The 19,830-nt window shown below is 41.8% G+C and overlaps 2 protein-coding genes across 2 annotated transcripts; both read left to right on the top strand.

Moving 5' to 3' along the window:
* The first annotated feature begins 7,834 nt into the window (after positions 1-7,834).
* On the top strand, positions 7,835-9,215 carry LOC125391273 (SPATA31 subfamily G member 1). Its single transcript, XM_048420614.3, has 2 exons — positions 7,835-8,095; positions 8,457-9,215. The coding sequence occupies exons 1-2, from the start codon at positions 7,859-7,861 to the stop codon at positions 9,213-9,215; spliced, it is 996 nt and encodes a 331-aa protein (XP_048276571.3). The 5' UTR covers positions 7,835-7,858.
* A 162-nt stretch (positions 9,216-9,377) lies between these two features.
* Positions 9,378-11,923, top strand: Spata31g1 (SPATA31 subfamily G member 1). The gene has a single exon (XM_085677227.2). The coding sequence runs from the start codon at positions 9,378-9,380 to the stop codon at positions 11,325-11,327; it is 1,950 nt and encodes a 649-aa protein (XP_085533353.2). The 3' UTR covers positions 11,328-11,923.
* Positions 11,924-19,830: the final 7,907 nt, after the last annotated feature.

Below are 19,830 nucleotides of genomic sequence, written 5' to 3'. Positions count from 1 at the left end.
TCCTAGAAAACAGGCTACCTGAGGCAAGATAAGCTTCTGTTGAAATGCACACCACACACACAATAGAAAGAGGAGAGGAAGGAGAAAGGAAAGAGGGGAATGCAGGGTAGAACTTTATGAAAATAAAGAAACTAGGGAGTGTTTCCTGGATGGATCTTTATTGGATTTAAGTTTTTAGTGTGTGTGAGTGATTGTGTGTGTGTGTGATTCTGTAGTAATATCTGTGGCAATCATTTGTCCAGTTTTGTATGACAATAAGATGTCTTCAGACTTGGCTACCCTGATCGTGAACCATCTTAGCCATTGAAGTCACTCAGTCACTCAAACATTTAGTTTCTGGACACCTCTCAGCTCACTGGCTGTCAGGAACTCTGACTGTGACTTGGACCTCACTTCTCCTGGGCCTATTTGGATTACAAACGAAATTCCAAATCTCCAATATCCTTCTAAAGAGGAAACTGAAAAGCTGCTGCTCTCTGTGATGCGCCCTCCAGCCGCTCTAGCTTTCTGCTCCTGAGCACTGCTCCTCCACAGCCCGAGTCTGTTACAGAGCGCCCTCTCACAACTGGCTCACAGTGGGTGAGCGTATGCCCTCTTCTGGCTTCCTTAAGCCACTGCATGGACTGGTGCAATCATACATTCAAGCAAAACACTCAAGCAAGCATATAAGAAAGTAAAATACACAGCCAAGGCTACACAGAGAAACTGTCTCAAAAAAAAAAAAAAGGCCACAAAGAAGAAAGGAAAATACAAAAAGAGAGAGACATTTTTAAGTCAACAAATTGAAACTTTGGAGTTGAAAAATACAATATCTGAAATGAAATTTTTGATAGGCATATTAACAGATTAGGAAGACAGACAAAAACCAGTAAACTTAAAGATAAGTCAATGAGCTGGGTGTGGTGGCTCAGTCCTTTAATCCCAGCACTTGGGAGGCAAAGGCAGGTGGATCTCTGTGAGTTTAAAAACAGCCTGGTCTATAAAGCGAGTTCCAGGTCAGCCAGCACTGTTACATAGAGAAACCCTGTCTCAGGGAAGAAAAAAAAAAATAGGTCAATGAAATTATTCAATTTGAAGAATAGAGAGAAAAAAGAATAAAGGAAGAGGGAGAAAACCTTTGACCTGTGAAACACCACCAAGCAAAACGTAAATAATGGAAGTTCTAGAAACAGGAGAAAAAGTAAGAAATGTGCACAAAGTCCTGGGTTGGATTCCCTAGCACTAGAAAGAAGGGGAAGAAAAGGAGAAGGAGAAAGAGGAAGATGAAATGGCTGAAAATTCTCCAAATCTGATGCAAGAACTTATTTATATGTATACCCAAAAAGTTCAGTAATGGAGATCATTGGTGAGTGCTTTGCCTAGCATGTGAAAGGCCTTGTTCAATTCCAGCACAATAAAAGAGTAATCCCAGGTGGGTGTAGGGGACAATAAAAGACCCAAAGCTGGACAGATTGCATCCAACTTCAGTAAGGCTTGGAGCTGATTGTAATCAGAAGTTCTTCAAATCAGAAAGCACATATGATGTAATCCAAGTGTTGGAGGGAAATTCTATACACAGAAAAACTACCTATCAAAAATGAAAGAGACAGGGAATGGGGGTCACTGCTTTCATCCCCACAATGAAGAGACCACAGCAGGAAGACCAGGTTGGACTAGATAGCAAGTTTAAGGGAGAAAGAGGAAGGGTGGTAAAGCTAAAGTCAGACACTAACAAAATTACACCTTTGATCCTAGCACTCAGGAGGAAAGGGCAGGTGCATATTTGGATGTTTAAAGCCAGTCTGGTCTATTTAGTGAGTTCCAGGACAGCCAGGGCTACATAGTGAGACTGTCTCAAACAAAACCCTGAAGGAAAAATCAAGACATCCCTAGGTAAATACTGAGAAAATTACTCACCGGTAAATATGTCCAAAAACTCCTCAAGGGCCCTTCAGGCTGACATAAAGGAAACTAAGAAGTAACTCAGATCTACATGAAATAAAGAGAACTAGTCAAAGGAATTACACAGATAAAAATAAAAGTAGGTACAAATATTTTTATTTGTATTTTTTTTTATCTTACTCCACATGACAGCTCACAAAATCTGCAACTCCAGTCCCAGGAGAACCAACACTCTCTTCAGCTCTCTTGGGCACTGCACACACATGCAGGTAAAACACCCAAACACATAAAATTAAATTTAAGAAATAATTAGAAATCAGATTCCTGCATTAATCCGTATTTATAAATATGAGTTGATGGAGATACATTGCAAAAATACTACTTTATTCTCAAAAAGCCATGTGTATATGCACACACATACACATGGACCCACACATATGCCAAAACCGGCATAGGCACACACACACATGAAAATGGAATAATAAAATATCAAGATGAACAAACTTAGGCTCTGTATGGAGATAATGAGAAAAGAGCCTACAGGGCAGTATCCCAGCCATTGAGGATCCTATCTTGTGAAAACAAAGCTCCTTTGGAGAGATCCTGAACTAAGAACAACACTGAAGAGGTCTTTGCTGGAAAATAAGTGCCTAGGGTGTGTGCTCTGAGTTCAGTTCCCAGGCACCCAGAGCACTACAGCTGTGGAGAGTGGTGCCAGACTGCATGTCAGACAGGAAACAGAATTAGCAGTAAGAAAACATACAAATTTGGATAGACGACTAATTTATGACTCTTCCTTTATTCTTCCTGCCGTATATTTCTTTCATAAATTCTCTGACTTACTCACCCTCCACCACTGACCTCAATCCAACCTGCACTAGGGCTCTAGACTGGCATGGGTCATGCTAGGATAAAAAGGTACAGCAGAGATTAATGAATACTACCCTCCATCCCCACCTGGCCCACCAAAGAGCAAGCAAGTCCTGAGTCTCACGAGCTGTATTCTGGTAAGTTCTCCAAGGCTTGGCCACATGTGATGGAGAACGAGCAAGCAAAAGTAGTACAGACGATGCCTAAAACAGTCTTTTGTGGGAGGCTCTGGAGCACTTGAGTGGCCAATGACAACTAATGAGCTGGCACAAGAACACCGTATATTTTAAAGTGCTTTCTTGTCCACTATACCATATGTTCTTTATAAGCATGCTGTGAGGGATACAGGTCAAGAGTATCTCAAGGAGGAATCTGAGCCGAAGGAAGTTAAATAATTTGTCCAAAATCAAAACTCAGAAAGCCGAGGTCTTGGGACATTTGTTCTACTGTATCACACTGCCACCTGGTGGGCATTTGCCAGAAATACATGGTTCTTCCATTTTCAGAGCAAAGCAAGAACCAGAAAGCTGGTATTCCGAATGCTGGTTTCTTCCTTTAGTTTCCTCATGGTGAAGTGTTTTGCTGCAGAAATGAGCTCTAGCAATGAACATTCTCAAAGACTGTGGGCTATGAAAAGAGAGAATTTCGTTAACCCTTGAGAGCTCTGAGCAAATAGACCTTTAGCAATGAATACCTATTTGCTGTGTGTTCTTCCCTTTGCACTGATGCTGAAGGACAAGAAATGAGAGAAATGACAGCAAGGGTTTCACCAACATGACTCTCACAATTGTGCAGAAACTATGATGTCCTTTAAAAGGACCAAGACCAAGATCACCAAGAAGCCCCTCAGAGGGCAACATCTGGTATGTCTGCCATATGTGAACAGTTAGGGATCCAGGAATTCCAAAAGGTTTTCAACACAACCAAAACAGATGGTTTCATTGACAAAGAAGATTCACATGATATTCTGGCCTCACTGGAGAAAAACTCAGTGGATAAATATCTGGATGTTGTGATGAATGAAGTTATAGCCCCACTGATTTCACCATTTTTCTCAGCATGTTGTTGAAAAGTTAAATAGTACAGATCCTGAAAATAAAATCAGAAATGCTTTAGCTTGCTTTCATAAAGAAGTGACTGGTGAATCAGGTGATGGTGATGTACGCTTTTAATCACAGTACATGGGAGGCAGAGGCAGGCAGATCTCCGTGAGTTTGAGGCCAGCCTGGTCTACAAAGTGAGTTCCAGCGCAGTCAGGGCTACACAGAGAAACCCTGTCTTGAAAATGAAAACAAAAAAGTGATTGGTGGGAGCTAGAGTGATGATTCCACAGCTAAGAGTAATGGCTGCTCTTCCAGAGGACACAGGATCGATTCCCAACAACCATATCTGTAATTCCAGTTCCAGAGGATCCAACCCCCTTTCTGATCTCTTTGGATATCAGGAAGGCAAGTGATGCAAAAATATACATGTAGGTAAAACATCCACACACATAAAAAACAAAATGAAAAGAAGAGGAATGCTGTGGAATAGTAATTTAACTAGGCAAAGATGTGTTACATTTGCTTATGCTGCAGAATATCACTAACTATGTGAAGGTGTATGACGTTTGTTTACGCTGCATTTGTTTAATGTTGTACAGATGTGTTGCATTTGTTTCACCTTGCCTGCCTAAGGCACCTGATTCATCTAAAACAAACAAACAAACAAATAAAAAAACGCTGAACGGCCAATCACTAGACAGAGAAAGATAGACAGGGCTGGCAGGCAGAGAGGATAAATAGGAGGAATCTAGGCTCAGGGGAAGAACAGGAGGAATGAGGGGAGGAGCAGAGAACAATAGAGAGGCCTTGGGCCAACTAGCAGACATGAGGAGCACTGAAAGTAAGATATACAGAAAGAAAGTAAAAAACCCTGAGGCAAAAAGTAGATGAAGAGAAACAGGTTAATTTAAGTTAAAAGAGCATTCAAAACTAATAATAAGTCTCCACAGCATGATTTGGGAGCTGGTTGGTGGCCCAAAAGAAAAAGTCTGGAACAGAGAAAGAGGAAGAAGAATTTGCACCATTCAGAAGGATTACCCGAGCTGATGACAAACATACAATCAATTACAGATGAGCAAATTGAATCAACAGTACATGGAAGCACAAATTGACAAAATGGGGATTCCAACTACTACATTCATATGCATTCTTACACATGGAGCAAAAGACAAAGGTGTCTAAAAGGCCTTCCTATTTGAGCCAATCATACCTTGTTGCCACTTTGGGCACTTCTGAGATTTATCTCCCCTCAGCACCCTTTGCATGCCCTTAGGTTTACAGTTTTTTTATTTTGCACTTATTGCCTGCCAGTTGAGGGCACACGTATCTTTACAGACTGTAACAAGACCTTCTGTCATTTTCAGAATAGAAAATAGGGCGACTTAACTTACCAGTGGTCTCAACACTCCCAAATAATCACAATTCACACAAAACCCACACAGTTTTCCAGAGAAAACTGTCCATCATTTTTTTTTCTGAACAGTAATTAAACTTTATGGTAAAAAGCAAAACAAAAAGAAATAAAAGAAGGGCTTGGTACCAATTGTCATTCTCTTCGGTTTAGGTAAACTATAGACATTCTCTATGTATGGATAATGTGATTTGCTAATTTAATTAATGAATTTGTGGGGGATTTTCTGAAATTCAAATTTTGAAGATGTTGAATCTCTCTACACATTTACTCTTCGAGCCTATAGTCCCAGCTACTAGAGGGTGAGGAAGGAGGACTACTTCAGTTCAACAGTTTGAGCACAATCCACATGACAGTGAGACCATGTCTTTAAAACATATATGCAAACCTTTAACCCTAACCCTGAAAGACAGAAGCAGGCCGATCTTTGTGAGTTCTAGGTCAGTCTGGTTTACACAGCAAATTCTAGGCCAGCCAGGACTACATAGTGAGAGCCTATCTTGAAAAAAAAAAAAAAAACGTAAAAGAAAAAACCCAGGAATGATGTTTCAGTCCTGTAATCCAAGCACTCAAGAGACTGAGGCAGGAGGATTGCCATGATTTGAGGCCAACCTGGGATGTGTATACAATGAGTTCCAAAACAGCCACCACTACAAAGGGAGACCATGTCAATGTAAACTGAATGTATGCAGTGGGAATGTATGATGAATGTATGATGAATGGGAAAATCACAGAATTCTATGTCCCCATACTGACGTACTGTTGGTGAGAGTGTAAACTGGTGCCACAGAAATCATTGTGGGGGTTTCTCAAAACAACAACTAAAATTAAAAAGAGAGCTACATGGAAGCTAGAGAGATGGCTCAGCAGTTAAGAGCACTGAGGTCCTGAGCCGCCCACATGGTGGCTCACAGCAGTACATACTGAGATCTGGGGCCCTCTTCTGGCCTGCAACATACACACAGGCAGAGCACTGTATACATAATAAATAAATAAATCTTAAAAAAAAATAGAGCTATCAGCCAGGTGGTGGTGGCACATGCCCATATGCTTTTAATCCCAGCACTCAGGAGGCAAAGGCACGCAGATCTCTGTGAGTTCGAGACCAGCCTGGTCTTCTACAAGAGCTAGTTCCAGGATATGCTCCAAAGCTACAGAGAAACCCTGCCTGTCTTGAAAAACCAAAAAAAAAAAAAAAAAAAAAAAAAAAAAAAAAAAAAAAAAAAAAAAGAGCTATCATATGACTCAGTAATACCACTCCTGGGCATATACACACAAATGGCTTTATACCCGACCTTAGAGATACTTACATATCTCTCTCTCTCTCTCTCTCTTTTTTTTTCCTGTTCTACTTACAGTAGCAAGGACATAAAATCAGCAAAAAAATAAAAAGGAAAATTAAAATGTGATAAAAATACAAAATAGAATTTTCATTCCTAAAGAAAAATGACAGTTGTGCACTTGTACACACAAATAAAAATGAAAAATCCTGGAAAATGGAAAGAACTGGAAAATACAGAAAGTGAGGTAACTCAAGCTGTACTATGTAGCTTGTACTCAAGCTAGTATTATGTCAACCGGGCACAAGCTAACATCCAGGAAGGTGAACCTTGGGTAAGAAAATGACCCCACCAGATTGGACTATGGACAAGACTATGACTCATTTTCTTGACTGATGAGTGATGTGGGAGGATCCAGCCCATGTGGGTGGTACCACCCCTGGGCTGGTAGTCCTGAATGCTATTAATAAGAAATCAGGCTGAGCAAGTCACGAGGAGCAAGCCAGTAAAAGTGCTCTTCCATGGCTTCTGCATCAGCTCCTGCCTCCAGGTTCTGCCTTGAGTTCCTTCCTGCCCTAACTTCCTCAGTGACGAACTATGATGTGGAAGCATAAGCAGAAATGAACCCTTTTTTCCCCACATTGTTTGTTTTATTATGTTTTGCTTTTTGGTTTTTTGGTTTGGGGTCTTTATTTTGGGTGGGAGGAGTGATAGTATTTCATACCAGAAATAAAAATTGTAACTAAGGACAGGCGTGGGAGCACACACCTTTCTTTAATCCCAGCACTCAGAAGGCAGAGGCAGGCAGATATCTGTGAGTTCAAGGCCAGCCCGCAAAAAGGAAGGGGTTGGCAGAGAAACGACCAAAATTAGTATTATGAAAATGCCATAAGAAAACCAATTTGTGCTAGGAATAAAAATTAAACACACAAAAGCAGATTAAAAATTGCACACACCTTTAATCCCAGCACTCGGGAGGCAGAGGCAGAGGCAGGTAGACCTCTGTGAGTTCAAGGCCAGATGGTCTACAAAGTGAGTTCCAAGACAGTCAGAGCTATGAAGAGAGACCCTGTCTCAAAATAAAACAAAACAAAACAAAAAAACCAAAAACCCTGAGGTACTAAGTTGTTAGACTGAGGTTTCACAGTAGAGTTTGGATGGCATAGTTCAATGTTAAAATGCATGTCCTAGAGCATGGACAGTTCTGATCCTGGCGATCAAGACAAGGGCAGCACTGAAATTTCACTGTCTGATAGAGGTAACATTTTAGTCCTAAGCTCCAGGACATGGCTCTGGGGTCCATGTGGGGGTTGGGAGTTCTGTGTTCTATGATGTAGTGATGACCTCAAGAAACTGCCACTAAGTTGAAGAAAATGAAATGGCTGCTACAAGATCAGTTTAGGGCTAAGGGAGATATGGGGTTTCTCCAAGGCCAGCTGACCCAGGCTCTAGCCTGCAGACACTGCAGCAGCATCATCTGCCTTCAAAGTCCAGGGAGTCTGGTGATATTATTCTTGTTTATGGTTTGGCAGATCCGAAGATGGCAGCAGCTCAGGAAATGGCAACAGCTTCAGCCCTGGTACTCTGGAGACATAAGGATGCAAGGCAAGGTAGGTGCCCACTGATGTGGATATGTATGAATAACTATTGAGATGACATGTGAGGTCAAAATGGAGGGTCAATGTCATGGATGTGGTCCCAGATATGTGATTATATGATTATAAGGCACAGATTAGTGACTGGGTGAGTGTTCAGTGGCACGATTTGAAAGACTAATCACAGACCCTGACATGAAGAAATGCTGATCTCTAAATGTGAACTGGGTTCTGACATTAACAATGGATGAAGAGCAGGAAAAGTGACTCCTCACCAGAGCTGTGAGGCAGGTGAGCCTGCACATAGAGCTAAGGAATGTATGATACGTCACATGTCTCTGAGATGTCATACCTAACAGTATGCTCTATTCCCTAGGGACTACAGCTTCTGTACCATTTAGCCTTCCTTGATTGCTTGTGGAAGCAAAAGTCAGAGGAGGAAGAGGAATGTGGAGAAGAGAAGGCAGAAGAATCATTATCTCTGGATCCACTAAAACCATATTCTCCTTCCAAAGACATTCACACTGGAAATGAAGTCACTGCAGCTCCACCCCAGCCATCCTGTAGTTCTGAGGGCCTCCCTGAGGCCACAGAGTTACGAGAGCAAGTACTCACGCAACCTCCAAGTCCTTCCAGATCCTTCCCTACCTTCCAGATCCTGACCAACCTACCTGAGGGGAACAAGACAGCTTCAGGGGATTACCTACCGCAGAGAAAAAGCCAGCTCTTCTGGGGTCTCCCCTCGCTACACAGTGAGTCCTTGGAGACTATTTTCCTGAGCTCAGATGACCCTTCTCTACTAATGTTGTCTATTTGTCCTTCTGTCTTCTTCAACAAGGCTGCCTTCCTGCCTGTGTACAACTTGTTGCTTTCCTATTATCACTCCCCAACTTACTATCCTAGCCCTGAAGCCCACACTATGAGAAATCTGGAAGGAACAGCAGCTGGTTCTCAACTAGTTCAATCTCCACCTTCCCCTCTTATCCCATCAGTATCCTCTACTATTAAGCCCTTGCCTATAGGTTGCAAGGGAATCATATCTGACACTGAGGCATACACACCGTGGTTTACACAGCAGAAAGAGGTTCCTTATGTCTCTGAGAATCAAGTCCCACACCCACAGCCTGAATGCTAAAAAATCAGATCTTCCACATTCTTATATTCATCTGAGGCCTGGAGGGAAACGCCAGGGGACCCCAGCCTCCTTCAACACAATCCAGAATCACCTTCTGCCTCTCTGTTGTATCCTTCTAATCCTCAGGAAGTCCTAACTAGATCTGAGGCTTCATGGATAACCATGAAACAACATGAGCACCCAAAAGCCTCTCAATCTGCAATGCCAACTGCAAGCCCACACCCAGCTTCCCTGACAGAATACCAGAGAACCAACCCTATAGGAGACCTGTCTGGATTGAAAGCTCTCTGGGAACCTACAGGGCAAAACAAGAACCCTCAGATCTGTAAGCTTCCACTCTTAGCCACTGTCACAGTAGCCATGACAGAACCTCAAGTAACTGGCCCTCCAGGAACTCCCCCTGAATATGAAGCTCAGTGGGGAATTACACAACATAAAGACAATCCCCAAACTTTTGATCCCCTAATGCCAGCCTCCTGTCAACCACCAGGTTCTCTGTCAGAAGTAAAAAATGTTAACCTCAAAGGAAGACTTCCTGCACCAAAGGACTTCTGGGGTAGCATGGTATCTAGAGAGAGCCCATCTGTTTCCAGGTCTCCAGTGTCAGTCCCCTGCCCTCCTCTAGACATCCTGTCAGAACACCACAGGCCCCTAGAGCATCTGCCCGGATACAAGCCTCAACAGCAATACAGAGAAAACTCGGGCAATCTCTGGGCCTTTGAAACCCCAACTTTGAACTTCAACATGGGGTTCTATGAAGCCAACCCTGCATGTGTCCCCCCGGGATCTGAGGCTCCACCAAAGGATAGACCTGATATAGAAAATCTCTGTGTCTATGCAGACCTAGTTTCATCTCCTAGCCTTCCTTCTGCCTCTCAGCCAGACTTTGTAATAATGGGTCAAAGAGTCTTTTTAGAATCTAAAGTTTTATGGGAGACAAAGGGGCAGAGAAAGAATCTCTGGGTGTCTGACTCCCCATGTCCTGCCCACATACCTCTAGCCCCCTTTATAGAGCCACAAAGAATCAATACTGTGGATGGCTTCCCTAGATCAGAAGCTACATGGAAAGATCCTGTGCATACAAGAAAATGTTTGTCTTCTGAGCCTCCATTTCTGAACCTCAACCCAACCCCGGTTCTTGTACAGTCACCCCTCAGAGTTAGCCCCATAGAGAACCTATTTAAATCTAAAGTGTGCTGTGGGGACACTCAAAGAAAAAATAACTTCTTGGCCTCTGAGCATCTAGCTCAAAGCTTATCCCAACACCTGCTTGGAGCCAGTTCCTCAGGAGTCCTATCTGAGCCTGCTGGAGGGTACATGAAGCAGAACGAAAACTGTTGTGTTTCTGCATCCTCAGTTTGGGAATCCAGCCCACCTCCAAACTCTGTTTTGAAGTTTCACATAAGTGAGCTTTCTGGAGATCCATGCAACTATAAGCCTATGGAGTCAGTAGGAGAGCAGAGAAAGGACTCCTGGGCCACTGAGCTACCAGACCCCAGTTTTCTCTCTGCTCACCCCAACACCGAGTTTCTATGTAAAAATGTACAAGAAAGACAGGCCTCCCAGGCCCCCAGTCCTCCAGTAATAAATCCTCTGCAGCCAACATCCTGGACTCCCATTCTAGCTAAAGCCCTAAAGTCTGAGTCTATCCAGCCTGGCCTACAGAAGGAAAAGATGTCCTCAGAAGCCAAGGCGAAGGTCCCATCTTCCCAGGGTGGGGCTGTCTCTGGGGTGTGTGACCACCCTGTGAGCCATGCCTGGCAATGGAGTAGAGAATTAAAGCTCAGACTAAAGAAACTACAGCAGAGCCCCACTCTCAAACCCCTAGGCCGACATCACCCACTTTGCAGCTCCCCAGCTCTTAGCTCAACTCCAGAATCTTGGGGACTCTCCTCTTGTCCTCAGTATCAGACTCATCCTTTCAGTCTGTACCCCTGCTCTTCAAGTAGTAGTCCCCCAAAAGTTCAAAGGACAGAACCTCAGCCTGTCCAGGCCCCTCACTGCCCTCACTCCTCTTCTAGCAGAACAGAACAAGTCTCAGAAAAACAAGAGGATGAAATGGAAAGTAAAGGTCCGGACCCCATCCCCAGGGAATGTTCACATGAAGGCTAATGAAAACTGCTCAGGAATGGGGGAGTCCTCAAATACAGCGGTTCTGGTCTCTAGCAAGAGACAGGACAAGACTTCAGTACTAATTTCAGCCCAAAAGAAAGGGAGTCCCAGAAAATTCAAAGCAGAGAAATGTGGAGGGACTGCAAGATTGGGATCCTCCCCTGTCACAAGGAAAAACAACCCTGCCCGGGCCTGCAGACCAACATAGGCCCCTAGACACAGATTTCCTATAAAGTCTCAGCATAGAGCTCAGTGTTCTCCACACACTGTTGTTGCTCAGCAGCTTCTCCCAAACGCAGCTGGTCCCCAGGATCAACAAAGGGCAGGCCTGGTAGCTGGTGATACCCAGAATCCTCGCCATCGTAAGCACTGTCCTTGAGCCCCCAAGGGGAAGCAGCTCCAGTCCTCCACATCCCATAGTTCCCCTACCAGAGGTTTTCAAAGGTTGTTAGCTAAATTTCTAGGTGTCTGTAGGCCCTTGCCAACTAAGTCATCAATAAAGTATGATAGTACTGGCACCCAATATCCTACAGTGTGAACCAAACCAGGTGTGGGTATGAAGGTAGAGACAAACAGAAAATTCTAATAAAGTAGTTCAACTAGACAAATCCCATTTATGTCTTCTTTAAAGTCTAGGTTACTAAAGATGTCAGTTCCCTATTCTAGATTCGATATAGCCCCTATTCATTAGGTTTTAAGCAGTGGTTTTACACTCTGAGGGGTTAAGCAGTCCTTTCACAGGGGTCACCTAAGACAACTAAAAACAGATATTTACATTATGATTCCTAACAGTAGCAATTTTGGTTAGGGATACCAGAGAACATGAGGAACTGTATTAAAGGGTCACAGCATTGGGAAGGTTAAGAACCATTGCTCTAGAGAAAAGATAAAGAGTTCTGCAGCTTTAACTTTCTTTTCCAGGCTTTTAGGAGTCCACACGTCTCTGTTCTTTAGGGTAAAGCTGCAAGGCCAGAGAAACACAGTTGGTGCAGTTCTTGAGAGAAAAATACTTCATACCAAATGAAAGAAAAATGCATCCATTCACATAAGAACCAATGATATAAACAACTGTTGTTCATATTACAGTTCTTCTCTTCATTTACTTGACCTATAAATTCTGTTGTTTTGAGACAGGGTCTTACTATAGCCCAGATTAGTCTGAACTTAGTATCCTCTTCCCTCAACTTCCCAAGTTCAGGGACTCCAGATGTGTGCCACCATGTTTATTTAGCTTCTGTATCTTTCTAATCACTCCTTTTCATCTTTACATCTCAAGCCCGCCCTTCTCTCTCCTTGAATCAGCTAATTAGACCCCAAGGCCACATAAAACAAGTGTCTTCACATTTTGGACCTGTATTGAGACTTGTAATTTGTCTTTTTGTTTTTGTTTGCTGTTTACTTTGTTTCCTAGAGATTCAATTTAGGGCCTTGCAGTGTTCAGCAAGTGCCCTACCACTTGCTAAATCCCCAACCCATTTCACATCTTTAGTAATTGCCAATTTACAGCTTTTACCCATTTTCTTGGTGTACTGTTGGTTGGGTAGGGTACTAGCTTTCTCTTGTTGATGTAACAATTCAGACAAAACACGTTTGCCAAAAGACTAACACATCTCACACTGCTATATCAAGGGATTGGCAGAGAAGCAACTCCTTTCTGCCTTGCCTTTTCCCAGCTTCTGGGAGATGCTCATGAACCTTGGCTATTAACTCCTTTTCTTCATTTCTAAAGTTATCAAACGCAAGACAGGTCTTTCTCACATTGCTTCTCTCTAGCCTCTCTTGTCTCTCTCTTCCTTTTGGGTGAAGGGGACTGGATCTTGAGTATTCAACAAAAATGCTTTACCACTGAGCTACATCCCTAGCCCATCTTCTTCCACTTTTAAAGATCCTTGTAATTATGTGAACCTACCTGTACAATCCTAGATACTTCCCGGTTTATCAAACCCAGGGCTTAACCCCATGATCAGCAAGCATTCTGTTATAGGCGCAGGCTTCACATCTGTCTTAAAAGTCAGATGATGGAGCCAGGTGTGCTCCCTTTAATCCCAGCACTCAGGAGGCAGAGGCAGGCAGATCTTTACAAGTTCAAGGCCAACCTGGTCTACAAAATGAGTTCCAGGGTAGCCAAGGCTACACAGAGAAACTGTTTCAAAAACACAACAAAAAAAATCTGATGATGAATGACCTTATTTCCTCTTTCATCCTTATTCTCCTTTGTATGTACAATTAATACATTCAGGGGTTACAAATATTACAGATGTAGACATCTTGCCAGGCATGGTGGTATGGTACACTACCTTTAATCTAAGCATTCTGGAGGCAGTGGTAGGCAGATCTGAGTTCTAGTCCAGCTAAAGTTACCTAGTGAGACCCTGTCTCAAAACAACAAAAAAGATGTAGACATCTTAGAAGACCACTATCCTACATATAAAATGTATCAAGTCAATTCCAAAATGAAACAAATTACTTGGCATGTTAACTTTAAAACATTAAGAGAAAAAAGACTACTAACTCAATTTCTTTTTTTTGTTGTTGTTGTTGTTTTGGTTTTTTTGTTTTGTTTGTTTTTTCCTTGAGACAGGGTTTCCTTGTAACTTTGGAGCCTGACCTGGAACTAGCTCTTGTAGACCAGGCTGGCCTCGAACTCAAAAAGATCTGCCTCCCGAGTGCTGGGATTAAAGGCGTGCGCCACCACGCCCGGCTAACTCAATTTCTTGTAACTGCAAATATGCAAATACTTCCTTCCAGTTGTTTATAGTAGTGACTTTTACTATACCAAAGTTTTACATCTTATGTAGTTTTAAGTCCATCTTCTTTTTTCTTTCTTTCTTTCTTTCTTTCTTTCTTTTTTTTTTTGAAGTAAGATCTCATGTAGAAGTCTGGCCACAAACTGGTTGTGCCAGGGTTACAGGCATGTATCACATGACTATGACTTCTGAAACATTTATAGTTTGTATATTTAGGTTGGTAAACAAACATTTTAGCATGGGATTTAGTCTTTAATTCCCCCCCAAATAATATCCAACTTCACCAATACTATACTCTTAAGTCCTCTGCATTAACTAGATCAAAGTGCAAAATATGGGAAATTTTCAACTATCTCTAGACCTGATCCACATGATCTCATTCTATTCTCACTTTAAGAAAAACTTTCCCCTTTAATCTTTTTGTTTTTCCTAAAGTTTCTCTGTGTAGCCCTGGCTAGTCTTGAATTTACTGCCTCTGCCTCCCAAGCACTGGGATTAAAGGGATGCATCACCACTGCCTGGCAAAATGTGTAGCCCAGACTGGCCTTGAACTCATGATTCCTCTGCCTCTACCTCCTTCAGCAAACCCTATAGCTATGCACCACAATCACCTTAAACCCATCATTCTTAATTCTTCCTATACTCATCTGATTTAATCCATTATTAATCATTAACATACCTATGTTTCAAATCCATCTCCACTATTACTTTCATAGTCATTTCTCACCAAACTGGTTGCCTTAATCCTTTCAATCTATTTCTGCTACTACAATTCTCTAGAAGTCAACACAATTTCATGTGTGTCATAAAATTGAGCAAAAGGATTAATGCTCACCTAGCACACACAGAACCCTGAATTCAACCCCCTAGAACTTCAAAGGAAAAGAAAGCACATCTTCCTCCACATCAAAAAATTTGTCTTTTGTCAAATATCTTCAATGCTTACTTATATTTATTTATTATGTATACAATATTCTGTCTGTGTGTATGCCTTCAGGCCAGAAGAGGGCAGCAGACCTCATTACAGATGGTTGTGAGCCACCATGTGGTTGCCAGGAATTGAACTCAGGATCTTTGGAAGAACAGGCAATGCTCTTAACCGCTGAGCCATCTCTCCAGCCCTGTCTTTTGTCTTCTTGAGACAAGTATTGGAGACACAGGTCTCACTGTGTAGCCCAGGAAGGCCTTGAATTTGCAATCCTCTTGCCTCACTCTTCCAAAAAGGACTCAAAAGAAAAAGGACTTTAAATGTTATGTATGCATGGTGGCTTACAACTGCAATCCCAACAGCTGAGATACAGGTTATGAGGAAGCAGGAGAATCGCTGCAAGTTTGAAGCCAGCCCGGGCTAGTCTATAGTGAGTTTCAAGCCACCCAGACTATAGAATAATAACCTGACTCAAAAACAAAACAAAACCAACAACAAAAAACAAAGTCATTCTCAGAGTTTGAGGCCAGCCTGGTCTACTGAGTGAATTAATTCCAGGCTTCACAGAGAAACCCTGTCTGAAAAAACAAAAACAAAACAACTTTAAGCAAAGAAACACATAGATGTAAATTATACTGGTTTGGTCAAAATAGTTTTAAATGACATTTGGCTCACTAGGGAAAGTCTGAATATGGGGTATGGCTATCAGACTGGTTCTTGATACCTACACCCACACACAGACACACACCAGGAAATTACTAAAAAGAAATATAGACCTCACTAACTTTTAAAATAATTTTATAAAATTAACTTCAGCAAGTAAAAACATTTACTGTCACATCTGACAGCCTGAATTCAATTCTCTAAACCCACACAGTCAAAGAAACAACTCCTGAAAGCTATCTTCTAAACTCCATACTCACCACCCAGACATACCCACAAAATACAAATATATGTTCACACATAAATGCAAAAAAATTTACATATACATACATAATACACACACACACATACACATATATATATATACACACACACACACATACACACATACACACACAGTAATAGAAAGCTAGGCATCCTGGCACATACCTGTGATCTCGACATACAGGAGGCTTACGCAAGAGGTCAGTTTGAATTCAAGGCTAGCCGAGGACACACAGTAAAACTTTGTCTTAAAAAAAAGCCAGGGTTATACTTAATCTATTGTCAAAAAAAAAGAAAGGAAAAAAAAAGTCAGGCATAGTGTTATATGCCTTTGATTCCAGCACTTCAGAGGCAGAGACAGGCAGCCTGGTCTATAGAAAGTTCCAGAATACTGTAATAGTGAGAACCTGCTCCCTACCAAAAAAAGAAAAAAGCCAAAAAAAGGAGTGTCTCAAAAATTTTTTTAATGCCACGTGTGGGCTAGAAGAGTAGCACATACCTATAATCCCCTAATAGCATAGAGGAAGAGTCAAAGAAGACAAGTTCAAGGTCAGCTTGGGCAATGAAATGGGATACTACATCAATAAACTAATTATTAAAAGGAAATTAATCAAAATAAATACATGTGGGGTCTATGGTACAGCTTAGTTACAGGACATTCATTTAGCATGAATAATTCTCAGCATGGTCAAGAAAATTAAATACTACATAAAGTGACACATTTACACACCTACCTAGAAAGCTGATTTCTGGCCACTGGAGATACTATTTTTGCTAGGTATGATAGTATATACTTGTAATCCTAGCACTTGTACAGCTGAGGCAAGAGGATCATCCCAAATTGGAAGTCAGCCTGAGGTAGAGAGAGCCCTTGCCTCAAAAATAACTTTTTACTTTTATTTTTCTAAATTTCTATAATGCACATCACCACTTCTTCTTTTGGGGCAGGGTTGATTTGAGACAGGGTTTTTCTGTGTAACAGCCGTCAAACTTGCTCTGCCGACCAGGTTGACCTCAAACTCAAGAGATCCACCCGCCTCTGCTGCTGGTAATAAAGGTGTGCACCACCAAATCTGGCTCACATTACTTCTATGAAGGTTAAAGAGTAAATTATAAAACTATATATTGTAGTGCTTATCTCTAAGCCCAGCACTTGAAAGAATGACAAAAAGGAAAACTAAGGTTGAGGCCACTTTGGTCTCAACAGACTGCCTCGAACCCAACCCTCAAGGGTAAATTTAAATTCTATGTGCAGAACAATGAGTATATGAATGACAACACTGTGCTGCTGTATCACAGAAGTTGGATGATTGGGTTTTTCTTAAAGGTAAAGGGCTGGATATGATGGCACATACTTTTAATCCTAGCGCTAAGGAGATAGAAACAGGCAGATCTCTTAGAGTTCAAGACTAACACGATCCACAAAGAGTTACAGGCCAGACAGGCCCACATAATGAAACACTGTCTCAAAAAAGGTGGGAGAGCAGAGGGGACTGGTGAAATGGCTCTGTGGATAGTGTTTGCCACCAAGACCACCAATTTGATTCCTAGGAGTCCATGGGTGAGAAAATTTGACTCCTGAAATTTGTCTGACCTCCACCTGCACTTGTCACTTTGCATGTCTGTCTCTCAGGGGCCAGAGAGATGACTCAGTTGTGAGCAGGGGGGGGCTCTTCCAGAGGACCTGCTTCTCAGCACCGACCTGGCAGCTCACAACCATCTGTGGTTCCAGTTCCAAGGGATGACTCTCTTATGGTCTCTGATGCTATTAGGCACACATGTGGTGCAGATATAAACACTTGCCCATACAAATAATTTTTAAAAATAGATTTTAAATGCAAAAAATAAGGAAAAAGGGATAAAAAGTGAATTGCCTTTTTTTGTGTGATATTGAGGATCAAACCCATGCATAGGCGAGGCAATCTATGCCCCTAGCTCAAAAGTGAATTAATATTAAATCTTGCAATATTACTTACATACCACCTTAATTTCCCACATTTTTTTTAGCATAAAATGCACTATGGGGATCAAGTATTTTAGGTGATTTCTGACCTCTCCAAACTCAAATTCCTTTCTTTGCATGCCTAACCTCACACTGATCAAGCACACCCTGTGACTTCACTCAAATGTTATCCTGCACTTCATCAGTCTCTTATGTTACCATGGTTTCCCTCCTTGATTTCAGTTCTTTTGAATGCCCCATCTCTCCAAAGTCCAAATTTCAGGGCTTGGAGGTTAAGAGCTTCTTGCTCTTCCAGAGGACCCAATTCAGTCCAGAACTTCGATAAACAGTTCACAAACCACCTGTAACTCCAGCCCCAGGAAATCCAACACTCTTCTGGCCTGAGGTAGCACACAACACATAAACCCATACTCATATAACTGAGAAACAGGCTGTAGGTAACAGTAGAGTACTTACTTACCTAGGATGCACAAGGCTCTAGTTCAATCCCTGACCACAACAAAATTAGCCATTAGCTAGGAGAGGTGGTAAAGGCCTTTGATGCAAACATTCAGGAGACAGCTTGGTCTGGTCTACCTAGTGAGTTCCAAGACAGACAGGGCTACAGTGATATCCTGTCTCAAAAACATTCACTTGACGTTAATTTTGTGGCACTGTACGTCCGTTGGACTTTCTTAAGGGCAAATTCTGAGTTATCTTGGACCCAAATAGGTCTTTGGATGGTATTTAAAATCTTGCCTTTGCTATGTTGGTTCTCTATAATGTAGTTTATGTCATTCTTTTTAGATAATTACATCATTTCCTCCTTCCCTGTCCTCACTCCAAAACTTTCCACATGCCTCTCCATGCTTTCAAATTCATGGTCTCTTTTTCTGTTGTTACATGTAATGTTATGCCACATTCTTGACCTGATTCTCGTCCTCTGATCACAGCACATCCTTCTTACACAAGTACCCAATAGTTCAGAGGGCATTTTCAAACATTTTAGCTAAGAAAGTGGAGGTCCAACTGTCAACCCTAGTATGACAAGTAACCATCCTAATGCACCTTCCAGTAACTTAACCTGTATCCCTATGTCCTGGGGGGAAATGATCCATGTCTTGCTATGATCATAACTTGATGAAAGAGTCCCCAAAGTCTTTCTCCAAGTAGGCTCATCTCCGGCCTTTAACGAAAATGGGTTGTCAGCATACAAGGATGACAGTGCAAAGTGGGTAGAAAAACTACAGACCACATAATCAGGAAAGCCCAAATGGCAAGGGGAATAAAAGCTAAGTGGTGGGTAGAGACAGTGATTCAAATCCTAACAGCAAAATCTATTTACCGAACAAGTCTAGAGAAGATGTTCCAGTCTGTAATCAGACAATCTAAGTTATCTTATGTCCTTGTAGTTTGCCCATACAGACTAGAACTTTTTTCTTATTGTAGATTTTGTGATGACCAATTCTGCTTAGTGGATTAGTAACTATTAGTTACTAATAGTTACTAATTAGTTAATAATTAGTAATTATTTTCAGTTATTACACTCTTGGGGCAAGGTTATGGCACTGACTTCAGAAACAGTAGTCATAACTATGGTATATTCTTGAATGACCAAATTAGAGAGCTGGGGGATATAGTTCAGTGGAACAATGCTTAGCTGGAATGCACAAACCTCCAGTATTTTAAGATATGTATGTCTACATGTGGCATGTGCAAGTAATAAGGAGGTGGTACAAGGATTTGGAGTCCTCCGCAGAGTATAACCTCTTAATGATTGAGTATTCTCTTCTGCCCAAAACCTTTTTTTCTTTTTTGAGACGAAGCCTTGGCTGTCCTAGAACTTACTATGTAGACCAGGTTGACCTCAAACTCAGAGATCTGTCTGTCTCTGCATGCATTCTGAGTGAATCACCATGTCCAACTCTCCAAAACATTTTTTTTTTTTTTTTGCAAATC

Source organism: Myodes glareolus, chromosome 16 (assembly GCF_982192425.1).
Source record: "Myodes glareolus chromosome 16, mMyoGla1.1, whole genome shotgun sequence".
NCBI classification, from domain to species: Eukaryota; Metazoa; Chordata; class Mammalia; order Rodentia; family Cricetidae; genus Myodes; species Myodes glareolus.
Note: the sequence above shows the minus strand (reverse complement) of the source record. Positions and strands in the feature narration are given on the sequence as shown.